This window comes from Ciconia boyciana, chromosome 11 (genome assembly GCF_034638445.1).
Source record: "Ciconia boyciana chromosome 11, ASM3463844v1, whole genome shotgun sequence".
NCBI classification, from domain to species: Eukaryota; Metazoa; Chordata; class Aves; order Ciconiiformes; family Ciconiidae; genus Ciconia; species Ciconia boyciana.
In genome coordinates this window covers 21,852,864-21,865,803 of record NC_132944.1, presented here as the reverse complement: position 1 = coordinate 21,865,803, position 12,940 = coordinate 21,852,864, and the positions used below count along the sequence as shown (strand labels likewise).

Below are 12,940 nucleotides of genomic sequence, written 5' to 3'. Positions count from 1 at the left end.
AAAAACCCCAGCTCTATGTTTTAAAAGGCATGGGAAGATAGCAAAACAGTTCACTAATATATCAGCCTAATAAATGACTATTGGTCAAGTGTTCACTAACCCACATTTGTTGGTTATTTTCTGGACCAGAAAGTAAAATATGCATAATTTGATTAATGTTATTCCATTATTTACACAGTAAAATCAATAGCAGAATAACTGAACTGGCAAAGGGCTTGAAAATAACACTAAATAAAAACAATTAAAAATGCACGACCGAGGCTAACGGCAAACTCTGTTAACCCAGTCAGGCAACTCACACTCACACAGTTGGGACCCTGTAAGTTTTCAACTTCCACAGACTAATGCTATGCACCGAGAGCAAAAATAAAGAAAGAATCTGAGACCAGTTCATTTCAGTTAAACAAAACACAAGCAGCACGTGTCTCCATGGGTCACACAACCTTCTGTTCTCATGCATATTCCTACAGCCACAGAGAAACAAAAGGAGTTGGGAAGCCAGGTCTCTCTGGATATTAGCAGCACGGGCCACGCACAAGCGAGTAAATTTTTAGCAAAGATAAAGGCAAATGTTTCGTGAGTTCAGATAGCTCTAGAGCATCCCAAGAGCTGGCATCCAGAGACGCATGCTTGGTCTAAGCTTCTCTGCAGCTTAGAGGACAGAATACTTCGGACCCGTTGTTCTAGTTCAACATCACCGTCAGCCAAAGAGAGCAGTAGCCGGCCATTTCAAACAAAGGAAACAATACATCTGCTACCAAAATTCTGAAGAGTGACTGCTGATTTTGGGTGTCCCATAGAACCCGTATTAATAGAGACGACATTTTCAGAAAGCTACAGCTATCCTCCTCCTACCTCCCTTCCTTCCTAGTGGCAAAACTGGCATCCAAACAACCAACACATCACAGGTCTGTAGCTCTGAAAAGAATAGCTCCAAAGTCAGTAGTGGAAATGCAAAGGAGAAACTTTTTTTTTTAAAAAAAGCTAAACCAGCAACATAGAAACCTCACAGAAGAGCGGGGAATATGAATTACCCATTTGATCAATTCATGTAGTTGAGGCGTTTAGAAAAGAACCTAATTCAAACCCATACCCTGACAGGGATCTCTGCTTATTTTTTACTATTAAATTAGTAAAGCAAACAAACAAAAAAGTATTCAAGAAGTCTGCATTATAAATTGCAAACATGGTAAGGTATGCTAAGTGTTTAGTCTCCTACAGTAAAGTAAGGAGAGATATTATGCAGTACTCAACACAGCTTTATGGAATTTTGAAAAGAAGTAAGAACACTAAACATTTTCTTCAGACAATCAGGTTTTGGACTAGGAAAATAAAAATTAATAGTTCTTTACCCAAAAGTTAATAAAATACCTCCTGCACTAATACATCAAGTAAACATTTGCTGAGGTTTACATCAATTCCACTCATTTAGGGACAAGCAATTAAATTATTTATATCTTGCACATCTCCACCTAAACCATTCATCATTAAAAAATCCACTATGGGATGCATAAACAAATGGTTCTCCACTGATTACTGAAAGGTAACCACCCCCAAGATCGAACTTACAACAGCAATGTAATAATACCAAGCGCTACAGACAGTGTATCTATCCATACTGAAGGGACAGTAAAAAAATCCCAATTAATTTTTACTGGAGATGCTAACTCCTCCAGAAAGCAACTCTATTTTCTGCCACAATGAGGTGGGTCAAGTACATCCCCTATAGCAGATTAACACCTGTGCGACACGGAAACAACATGCGTTAATCAAGGCTCCAAGTTCTCCATGTCACGAGCTTAATCCCAACTTCAGCATGCTATAGCTCTGTAAGGCATCTTTTTGCCTACTAAAATAAGTGGTAACAATTGAGGTTCTTATTTAATAAAATGTGAAAATGCTTTAAAGAATTAATAGTGTTCTTTGTGTTATTTAATCTAATGCTACTTTCTATGTATTTTAGACTGTCTTTACATTTTCAATGCACTGCAGAATAACTGTATAAAATATGTCAATAGAAAGCTGGAAGTTTTGTCAACTGGGAAGAGAACAGATGAGCCACTTTGGAACTTACACAAAGCAAGTTTGCAGGAAGAACAGAGTGGCTAGACATCAACGGGATCAGTGAAAAGCCAGCATCAAATTACTCAACACTGCATTGAACTGAATACAGCAGTCACTTTTAAGCAGTGATTTCTGCCTGCAAGCAGACAAGATGTAATACACTAGGTATACAAATATAAGAAAAATGTGTATAAAGACTCTAGAACAGGACAGCGAAGCTTCTGTAGCTCACCAATACATGTTCTTACACAGAACAAATCTTTCCCCTTCCAATGTATAGCGTTAAAGAGACAGCTTACCCTTTCCACTTGTCCTTCTTTGTGCTTCAGTTTGTACACTTTCAGTTTTGGAAGGAAAGTCTCCATGTAGTTCTTGTCTTCCATGCCTTGGAGCAGCACCCCATGGAACGCCAGCCTGCAGGTATTTGCATGAATATCTGTATCCAGCTTGGAGCCGATCACAAGGCACAGTTTAGGACAAGTAACTGGTTTTTCAAACTCTAGCAAAGCCCACTGTTGTCTTGGGAGCTGGACTTCTCCTGCCCGGTCATTTTCTTTGTTCTCCTCTGAAGAATTTGAGTCCTTTGACAAATATTCCTCTTGATAAAGATAATCTTTTTCAAAATCAAAAACATTTTCTTGAATCTCTTCATTGAAATCAGCAGGGGCTGGACTGAAAAACATCACTCTTCCCATAACTGTTTCATGACCCACTGTGATATGGAACTTGGCCTTGGTCTGAAGAGCTCCTCGAAAATACTGGATTTTCTTCAGGGAAATTATTGCAGCATGGATGGTGTGAAGGGATTCTGGGGTGCAAATTAGGCCTCGTTCTAGGAGTTTGGGATCAAACTGGGTTACACAGATACCTACTCTGTCACCCTGCATAGCGTAAGTCACAGGAGTATGGAACATCTGCATGGACTTCACTTTCTTTGTCACCTATTGATGAAAGACCAAGAAAAAAATAATGAAGCAATTAGTTGCACAGGAGTGCATCACAAGCACAGGTATCACACTCTGCTCTCTTATAAGATGACTGACCTTCTAGAAGAGTCCACAATTCAAAAAGTAGAAAGTGAACAGACTGAGAACATATCCCATCATTTAGAATGGCCACAGGTTTGAGCCTCTTAGCTTATGCTACTTTTGTTCATGAGAATGTAAGATTATCATGGCCATAATTATGCTGACATTTGCATCATCTGTGCTGCTATACCTACATAGTAGCCGCAAATCAGCAGATATTCCACACCACGGAATAGCTTACATAATGTGCTCCCCCTAAGCACCTGCACCATCGGAAGCGTAGCCCTACAATACCCATCCATGCACCTACGTGACTGTTCTCCCACCCCTTCTATGAAAATCGTTTCATACACTACTTTGACTTAAATTCAACTGTAAAATCTTCAGAAGAAAACACCTTTCCTTATAATGCATTTGTACAACGAGCACAATGAAATCTTGTAAGCTATCACTGCAAAATAATTAGTAATACAAAGATCTACCATCTCCTAGTCTATGATGATCCATATATTAAAAAAAGTCCTCAAAGCTTTCTTGCAAAGATTTGAATGTTCATAAATATACGGTTAGCATCACTGTCACTAAAATGTGGGGTTCCATCCGTTAGGATTATCACAGGAAGAGTGCAGCATGGCCACCACTTATATTTAAAATGTATTTAGCTCTTCCCAGATGCTATGAAAGTTTGCCCTTAACGAGCTTGCTATTGTATTACTTATTTCAAAGAGTTCTCAAGGACAAGAAAATAATGAAATAAGCTTTTAAAGATCAGTTTAGGCTCAGCTTGATCACACTAAACCAGTTTAGTTTAACAAGGCTTCATTTTGGCTTTTCTTTCAGTTCTGGAAACCATCCTTTAATAAGATCTTTTTTTTCCCCTCCCTAGTTTGCATGTAACCAAATGGTTTTTTCTGATAATGTGTTTATGTTGCCACCTGTTGCATGCATACTAATGCTGGATGCTTGGTTAGGTAACCACTCTGCTTGAAGTCCCTACATTAGATACCAAGCTTTTAATACTTAAATGATATTTTTGGCAATAAAAAAAAATATTTATCTCCTAAATAAATATTAAGTACTTGGACAAGAGTCCTTAGTACAGAAAAGTTATACAGAATGTTTTTGAAGGGCTGAAACCTCAACATTCAGATCCAAGAACTGAACTCTCCATGGGAATTGCTCTGTTCCAGAAATCATTTCTTCAGTATGTCTTTATCAATATACAATACATTATACTGTGAATGCATACAGAACACCACCACTGCTAGAACAGGTATCAAGTCTCGGTGTAATTTCTTCTTCTCTCTCCCTTTTCTTAGTACTAATTCTACAGCTATCAAAAAGGTTCACATCAAATGCTACTGTGCAATTCTCAGCATTCAAGCCATTAGTATCTGTCTTGCTCAGCTGGAACTGTTCTCAAATCAATCTCCAACCACTGCATGTCCCTTAGTAGCCCAACTTCTAATCCTGGCCCACCCCATTTATATTTTAACTCCTGAAAGTAAGAAAATACACAAGTACTGATGAAGAGAATCCCAAACCAAGGGACTGGACTCGGCAGATCTGGGCTTTGTTCTCAGTGTGTCACACGGTGTAGAGCACATCGTTTAGGTTAGACAACTTGGAATAGTCTAGGGAAGTTAACCTTGTTAATTTTAATCACAGAATTATTTACTCACAGGGTAATACTGAAAATATCAGCTTTTTTTCCTGCATCTTGGATGCAGGAAAAGTGGACATGGAAACAATACTAAGTTTTTCACTGTTTCCTTTTCTACAAAGCCTGCTGCCCTATATGAAGGGCATAGAGCTCTGCTTCAGACAAATCTTTGTATGCCTATTCCCAACATCACCAAACTAAGCAATGCTAAGAGAAGATTGTAGGGAAAAAAAAAGGAAGAAAGACTCCAGAGGGGAACCTATTGCAGAAACGTAGATCAAAATAGAGAAGTAGATAAAAAGTCTATTAGCTGAACTAAAACTTTCAGTAACTAGAATATAAAGAGCTCTCCAAGTAAGTCAGAAAAAAAATGGTCATAGGCAATATACAGAAAGTTGATTAAAAAAAGAGGAAAAAATCTAGCAGCTGCACAGCTTCTGGAAAACAACAAAAATCCTGTATTCCTTCTTGAAATCATGCAAATAACAATGGCCATGAGCTTTACCACTATAAACATTGTTTGGGTTCCCTGGATCTCTGGCTGCTAACCAAAACCAAAAGAAACATCCTTTTCCAGATTATAATAAGTTATTATTGCAACACTTTTCAAATCAAATGCCACATCAGTGCCTGTGGATTCTTGGGGAATCCACAGAATATTATGAGAAAGGAGATCAAGAGGTGTGTTCATGCAAGAGAAAAACCCCTCACTAAAAAGCCTGGACCAAAATAGTTTGGTACAATCTTAACTAATGTCAGAACAGACTTAAAAGGCCATTCTAAATACTCACTAGGATTTCAGTTTCAAGCATTTTTGTACTCAAATATATACTCGTTATCCCTTTAGCCAAACCTCCTAGACAGTACAACCTATCTAGATGGATTGGAGAGAAACAATTTAGCATTTACCTCCACCTCTATTCACTTCCAAGGTTGTACTTCTGAAGGCTGGAATCAAACCAGTGATTGAATCAAACCCTTCCTTCTCTCCTTCACTATAACCTACCCCTCGCTCTCCAGTTTCAATCATTGTGATAGCTGCCACACTGATGATACAAGTAATGTTTAAGGACTTTAAAAAAAAAAACAGAAGGTTTTCTAAACATACATGTTTCAAAAATAAACAAGCACTGCAAGATTGGAATTGCCATACAGAAAGTACCAGCCCAAACCATGGGGGTGTGTTGAAAGACTTCTGGGATTTCATGTGTGATAATACTGGCCGTTAATCTTCCATCTTCTACAACCACAGACAGGGTGAATAAGCTGACAAGAACTAAGGAATCTTCCATCCCTGCTGCTCCCCAACACAAAATTGGAACTGGAAGATGCACAAAAGACTTATGCAGTTTTCTACCTTAAATGGAGCCACAAAACAGATTTTTTTTCTTTATTTTATTATTAACAGTCCAGTTTATAATATTACTTTTTAGAAATTACCCACCTAAACGGTTGGGTGAAATTATTACAGAAAGTATTTGCCAGTCTCTAAAACAGTCTACATGTATTCATCTGAAATATCTTTCACAGAACTCAGGTAACATTCAAGATTGTGTTTAAAAATACCTATTCTTATATGCATATACTCAGAATACGTCTTAGCATTTAATTAGCGATCTATGAAACATTCTGCAAAAGTGTTATGCCTACTCTCTCCCCTTAAATTAACTCAAATGATTAGGCTTGATGCATCTAACATGCAGAGTCCGCAAATAACAATCAGAAGGAGAATTAACAAGTACTTTTAAAATATTCACTTCACATGATTAAACTTTTTCCATGAGATTTGCAGTTCTCAACTACGGCATACAGAGCTGGCTCGTATCAGAATAGCTCTGTTCTTCCACATTGTTCAGTGTTAAACTACGTTAAAAAGAGTATACAATTAGTAAAGTGTCACTTCCCATGACAAAAGCTCGCTGCAATTCCTCCGTGTAGGAGAAACTTTGCAGTGGAGTATCAATACAGGAGTATTTTCCAGTGTTGCATGAGGCTTTAACGGGATGGCTCCCGTTCACACATTCGCTGATGGTGCTCACCAGTCTCCAGTGTGAGCTCAAGAGAAGTCTTGGATCCTGACTAATTCTCTTCCAGGCTGCTCTTTCAGAAAAGACTATCTAATTAAAAAAAAAAACCTGAAAATTTGCAGAATCATGTAAAGCAAAGCTTTTCCCCCCCCAGCCACAGCAAATTATCTGTGCTGCCCCAACTCTCTCATGGGAGGCAAGCCCCCCACCCTGGCAGTGCTCAGCCAGAGCTTTAAGAATCACCCGATTTCTTTGTAGCTGGGTCTGGCTTTCAGATCTGCTTGTCCTCAGACATGTGAAGGGAAAAATACTGCATTACTCAACCCACTGAAAATCAGCACTTCACGCTGACCTATCCAGTATCTTGCAGACAATTTAATCAGCCCATCTATATTTGTTTTAAATGTAAACAGTTTTTCTGCTTATACTCATGGTATCTATTCTTGTATCTAAAGTTCCCATACACATATAAGAGGATAGAAAGAAAGCAAAGGGGAAGAACACATTCAAGCCCATTCCTTTTTTTCTCTACGTGTTCTCACTACTGGAATCAACGGTAAAAGGAGTATACAGCACAGTATCTTAACTGACCATAAACTCTGTTCCAAGAGCATAGCGTATGAAAGAATTAGAATCTGACCAGAACAATGCTAGAGTGCACCTAGGTGACTGGGGGAAGTGGATTGGATCACACGCAAACGCAGTTGGAATTGCATCTCCTTCAAAAGGTCAGACATGGAACCAGCAGAGAAGTGAATCAGTGAGTTGATCTGCACCCACTGGATCAAATAACAAGAGCCAGAGTAGCTTTAAATCACTAACTTCCTGTTTTCTGAGCAGACCATGAACATCACTACAGTATTTCATTCCATTCCACTCTGACCCCAACTGACAGAGACATTCGTCCATGGTTTAAAAATACACCAAATGTAGGTTTGGGGTTTTTTTTGTTTTGTTTTGGGGGTTTTTTTGGTTGGGTTTTTTTGGGTTTTTTTCCCCCCTTTCCCCAAGAGACTGGAGTACATAACTAAAATTCATCTTTGTTTTGTCTGGCCTTCAAAATACAAACCTGGAAGCACTGAAAAGGATGCAACTGTTCCTCAGTATTAGATTTGTTTCTCTTATGCATATTTAGTTTCCCTATGTAAAGGATCCCCACAAGTTATAGCACAGTTCTGAACTTTCACATATTTTCTTTAGCTTTATGGCAACAGAAATTTCAAGTAGGGAGTTGGGGCTGGATCACTCAGTCCACCCACCCACCAACAGAATGATGTTAAATATTTCAGAGCATTCTGTCCTGAGCAATAGGAATTTGTAACTGAGACCAGCTATGACCAATATCTTTGGCATTGCTTTGCATTTGTTTCAAGCACCCAATTTTTGTCCTCAAAATGCTGTCTGTAAAACAACTTCTATCTCATCTTGTCCATGAAAATAGCGCAAGGCCCATTTTAGCAACCCACCCCACTAGAGACCTATTTTCCTCTTCCTTGGGGGAATTCGGTATTTAGACACAGAAAGAAAGTCAACAATATTGAGTGCAACTTTAAGGAGACAGACTATCGCATGCAAACAGTGTAGGTAAACATGGAAAACTTGGATACCATTATAAAACTTGCTACAAACTTCGCTAAGAAATTCACTCACGTTTTGTTTTCTACTAATGGCACAAGGGAATTGATTATATGTCATCATATAAATCAAAAGCCATGTGTTGAAATCTTACATCATTTGCAAAGGGATTTGCTTCACTTTTTAAATTTTATTTGTGTAATCACATTAATGTTCCTAAAGCATTATGTAAAGGTCTATAAAAAGGGTGAGAGAGAAGTTTACATGTTCAAATGCAGATTAAAAAAAAATGCAAAACAGAAATCAAGAGCACCCAAACAGTTCAGCCCTTGAGATAAACAAATGTGTTCAATAAGAAGAGAACCCGTTATTTGAAGACCAAAGGAAAAGCCCACTAAGACTTTCAAAGCAGTTTATTACAGACTAATAGAAAACAGAATATAGAAAAAGTCCACTAATTACTTTTTCCCCGATATGTCAGAGCTTCTTTTCCTTTATTTATCCAACTTCCATTAAGTTATCAACCATATGCCATTGCTCATAGCTTCTTTAGATAAGAGCCTAGCCATCCTGCTGCCTACCCAATGCCATGAGTTCATCTTTCCGATATAAGAGATACAGCAACCATACTTCCCTGTAATACCGGTGAGAAACTGCAAAGTTAAAATAATTAGTCTTAATAATATATTAGAGACAATACTAATTATAAATGCATTCTTTATAAAAGGAACATTACGTATGTATTACAAAAAGAGACCCCACTTTAAATGCAGAGGACTCCAACCAGTTTAAAATAAAAATCACGTCTCAGAGCCCAGCTGCTAAGAGCTGCATCTTTAAACTTACATCCAAGAAAGGAGAGGAACTGATAAATGAGGAAAGCACTATTTCAGCCCTGAGGTTTAGATATACATCAAGAGCAAGCCTGCCTGAATCAGCACACAAACAAGGGGGAAAAAAAGAACCACCAAACACAAACCACTTAAGAGGCATAAACTGACCGTACATTGCAGAGTGCCAAATACAAGAAACACCACCTTAATACCACCAAGATGTGCCTGCTTACAGCTGAAGAGGAGCGGCAAACCTAGGCCCAACTGCACGACCAAAACGCATCCCATATCTGCTGCTTTTGAAAGCAAGGACTGCCTGCCTCCCTACTGCTCTACTACTAATCCAAATAAAGAATAAGACATCTCATCTTCCCAATTCCAGTATCATCTCTTGGTGGTCAGAGAATATCAAGCTACGCTGTCAAAAAATGCAGCCCACTTGTCTGAAAGGCTACCACAATTTTTAGTTTTACCTAACTTTACAATTTACCACAATTCAGACAACCCTTGTCTAAGCATACATGGAAATTAAGCAAAGCTCTAATTCAGACATAAGACTGCTTTTACATGTAAGCAGATAACTTTTCATAAACTCTTCTAAACATGAAGCATGCCGAATTCTTTGCTTTATAAGGGATGACCTTACAAGCAAAGCTGAGTCCTATAGATGAGTAAGCAGCAATATGTTTAGCAAAGAAGGCAAGGCACTCCTGCTTGAAAGTGTCAAAAGGACACCTAGGCTGTGAAGGCACAAGACAGCAACAACGAGCATTCAGAAATCACGAGTCAAGGCCTCTGCCCTACTCTATCCACATCCGCCACATGAAGAAAAAAAAATCTTATTCTAAAAGTTAAGATATGGAATATTTTCTTAATTCTCAGAGATACTTTTGTGGTTCTTGCCGTATCTCAATGAACATTAAGAAAACATTATTTCCAAATCTTCAACCAGGATTTCAGAACAGCGTAAGATGGAGATAAAACAGGAGCTGTCAATCGTACATTGTTGAACAGCAATCACACGATGCAAACTTCGCCCACTGCTCAGGATGTGGAAAGCCATCTCTTCGAGTCAACATCACAACGGCAGCTAGGACCAACTACAAAGAGTCAAAACCTCAGAGTCAGAAATAATTCCAAGTTTGCAGGTGCCACCAAGATCACATGACTTACTAACAATTTTCTGAAAGATCTTGAATATTTCTAGAATCTATTATTTGTTCATGGCCTCACTTTGCCTCCAGATGGGAAAGGAATATAGCATCTGGAGGAAAAACTATTTCACATAGAATGATTCTTTTAACTTAATTTTTTTAAGTGACATTTATAAGGGCATTCACCATATGACCACTGTGGTGCTTATGTAATGCCACACACAGGCTATCAGACTTTATTTAATATACTCCTCCTCCTGATAAAACACCACCATAGCCTGAAGAGCCTGCACTGCAATACTGGAATAAAGCAATATAAAAGGGGATGCTAAACTCCCTTTAGCTTATTTCCTTTCACAGCATTTAAAATATGGCTATGCATCCAGTAAGCAAAGAAGCAGCTCAATGATCTTACTCTCACACTGCTCTGCTTTAATACCGTAATTTTAATTTTAATTACATGTATGCTATATTCATGCGCACAATCACAAATCAAAAGTTAGCATGTGTTAAGATTAAGATTTGGCACATAAAGTTAAGTGACCTTCTGTGCCTATGCATTCTCCTGTAGCCTTCAAGTATACAATCTCAACATTTTTTTCAACAGAACCTAATCCATCCCACGCACAGGCTGGACAAAGCTCACTGAACAAGGAAACTATCCTTTATTTATTTTCTTCTCATGACTGAACTGCCCTGAATTCATTATTTACTATAAACCATCAAATTCACACCGTATTGCATGTATGCTATCTTACTGGAGTATTTATTTGGTAAACTTCAGTAATCTCGTCACCCTTATGCTATAACATGGCATTACACCTCACTGAGGATAGGAAACTCAACTGCATAATTTTTCACAATCCAAATTCTCAAGAAAAACTCAACATCCAGTTTTTGAAAGCAAAAGGCTGGTTTTCCAGAGTATTTACCATTTCATAGCAATTTTCCTCATTCACAGCAAAGCTTCCAATAGCCTCAACCACTTCAGCCAATTTTCAACTCGCACCAAAACCCCCCAAATCCAACCCATACCTCCCCAAGCTTCCACAAGAGAACGCTGTGAGAGATGTTTCCCAAGCCTTACTAAAGTCAGGACTCTTCCTGGCTCTCCATTTTGCCACAGAAGGCCACCAGGCTGGTCAAGCATGATTTGCCCTTGCAGTATTTGCCAGTAATTACATGTTCTTAACACGCTCTTCGGCTTCCATCCCTTACATCTCCTCCTCCACCTGGGATTCACAAGGGGAACACCAAGAGCACCAAGCCACACTGCACCTTTATTTTCTCTCCGCATTGCCTCTTCTAGATTTGGGTGAATCTATGCACATAGGGGAGGACCACGTCCCGTTTTAGTCCTCTGGCCAAAAGAGCATTAACAGCTGTACACGTTGAACGCTTGAGCCTGTAGGTAGGGAAGAGATCCCCGTACTCCAAGGATGTGGGGAAGGAAGCAGAAGCCAGACACCTACTATATATCCTTTCATCTCCAAATGACTAAAATCTCTCATAGTTTTTTTGTAATCCAAAAAGGAATCTTAAGATGTCAAGTAACCTTAAAGTTAAGTGGTACTGCTTGTGCCATCTATCACTACAGATGCCAAAGTACATATTTTAAAAGCATAATATGATGCCAACGAGTTTAGCCAGCAAGTATCTAGGCAGAGAACATCAGACCCACAGTAAAACTGTGGCACAGAATAACCTTAACATTTACATACCAATTAAAATTTCTACAACTTATCAAAATATATTTCAATAAAACATTTTTCAAAAAAAATCCAAAAAGAAGTCAAAACCAATGCAAAATGATAGGTTAAAGAAAGGCTGTCTGGAATGAACACAATGAACTAAATTCTTTTTTCCAAATAGATTTAGGTTTAGAACAATAATAATACTTTTATCTGAAGACTTCAAAGTCACATGCAAAAGAATATATCACAGTAAACACAGGGTTGAAGGTTTTATAGAAGAACTTCTACTGGGATTTTTTTCTTCTTCTTTAAAAGAAATTTGTTTACTACCAGTCTTTGAAAAGCATAAAAGGGAGGAAACTATAGGGTAAAGAAGTAAAACTTTTACATGTAAGGAACATTTGGAGCTTTGTGAGAAGGCTGGTTTTGGTAGAATGTGCGACATGTAGCCCAATGTGAGTAATATTATATCTCAAATAAAAATCAGCCCATGAATATACATAATCCAAAAGGTAATTCTCCCAATCTCTGAAATGTAATGGAGCCACTCTAGATCACTGAGGCATGAATATTTACTGTATTCAGGCTTTACTGCTCTCGATCTGGGTTCAATTTTGCAAATTAAAATGAAGGCTCTGTGGATAGAGAGATTAAAGAAGAGCATCCCAAAGCCTGCCTGCTTCCTTGGTGTGGTAGCAGTGATCTGGTTACCCTTCTGTTAGGTTATTTCTTTTTACTTAATGGAGTAGGTCAAAAGCAATTGAGAGTGGAAAGAGGAGGTCATTATTGGGTCATAACCTTGGAGTTAAAGGCTCACGAAGGAAAACAAACACAGAGTGAACATAAAGCTGCATTTAAAAATAAAACCTGTAATGAAAAATACTATTTTCAGCTCTCTTCAC

The 12,940-nt window shown here is 38.3% G+C and overlaps 1 protein-coding gene across 1 annotated transcript in view; it reads right to left on the bottom strand.

Annotated features, from left to right (window-relative positions):
- Positions 1-12,940, bottom strand: part of EEFSEC (eukaryotic elongation factor, selenocysteine-tRNA specific) — a 130,448-nt gene that overhangs the window by 54,910 nt on the left and 62,598 nt on the right. Inside the window, exon 5 of the mRNA XM_072875651.1 lies at positions 2,364-3,005. Coding sequence (XP_072731752.1) covers positions 2,364-3,005 — 642 coding nt within the window. The remainder of the gene's footprint in view (positions 1-2,363; positions 3,006-12,940) is intronic.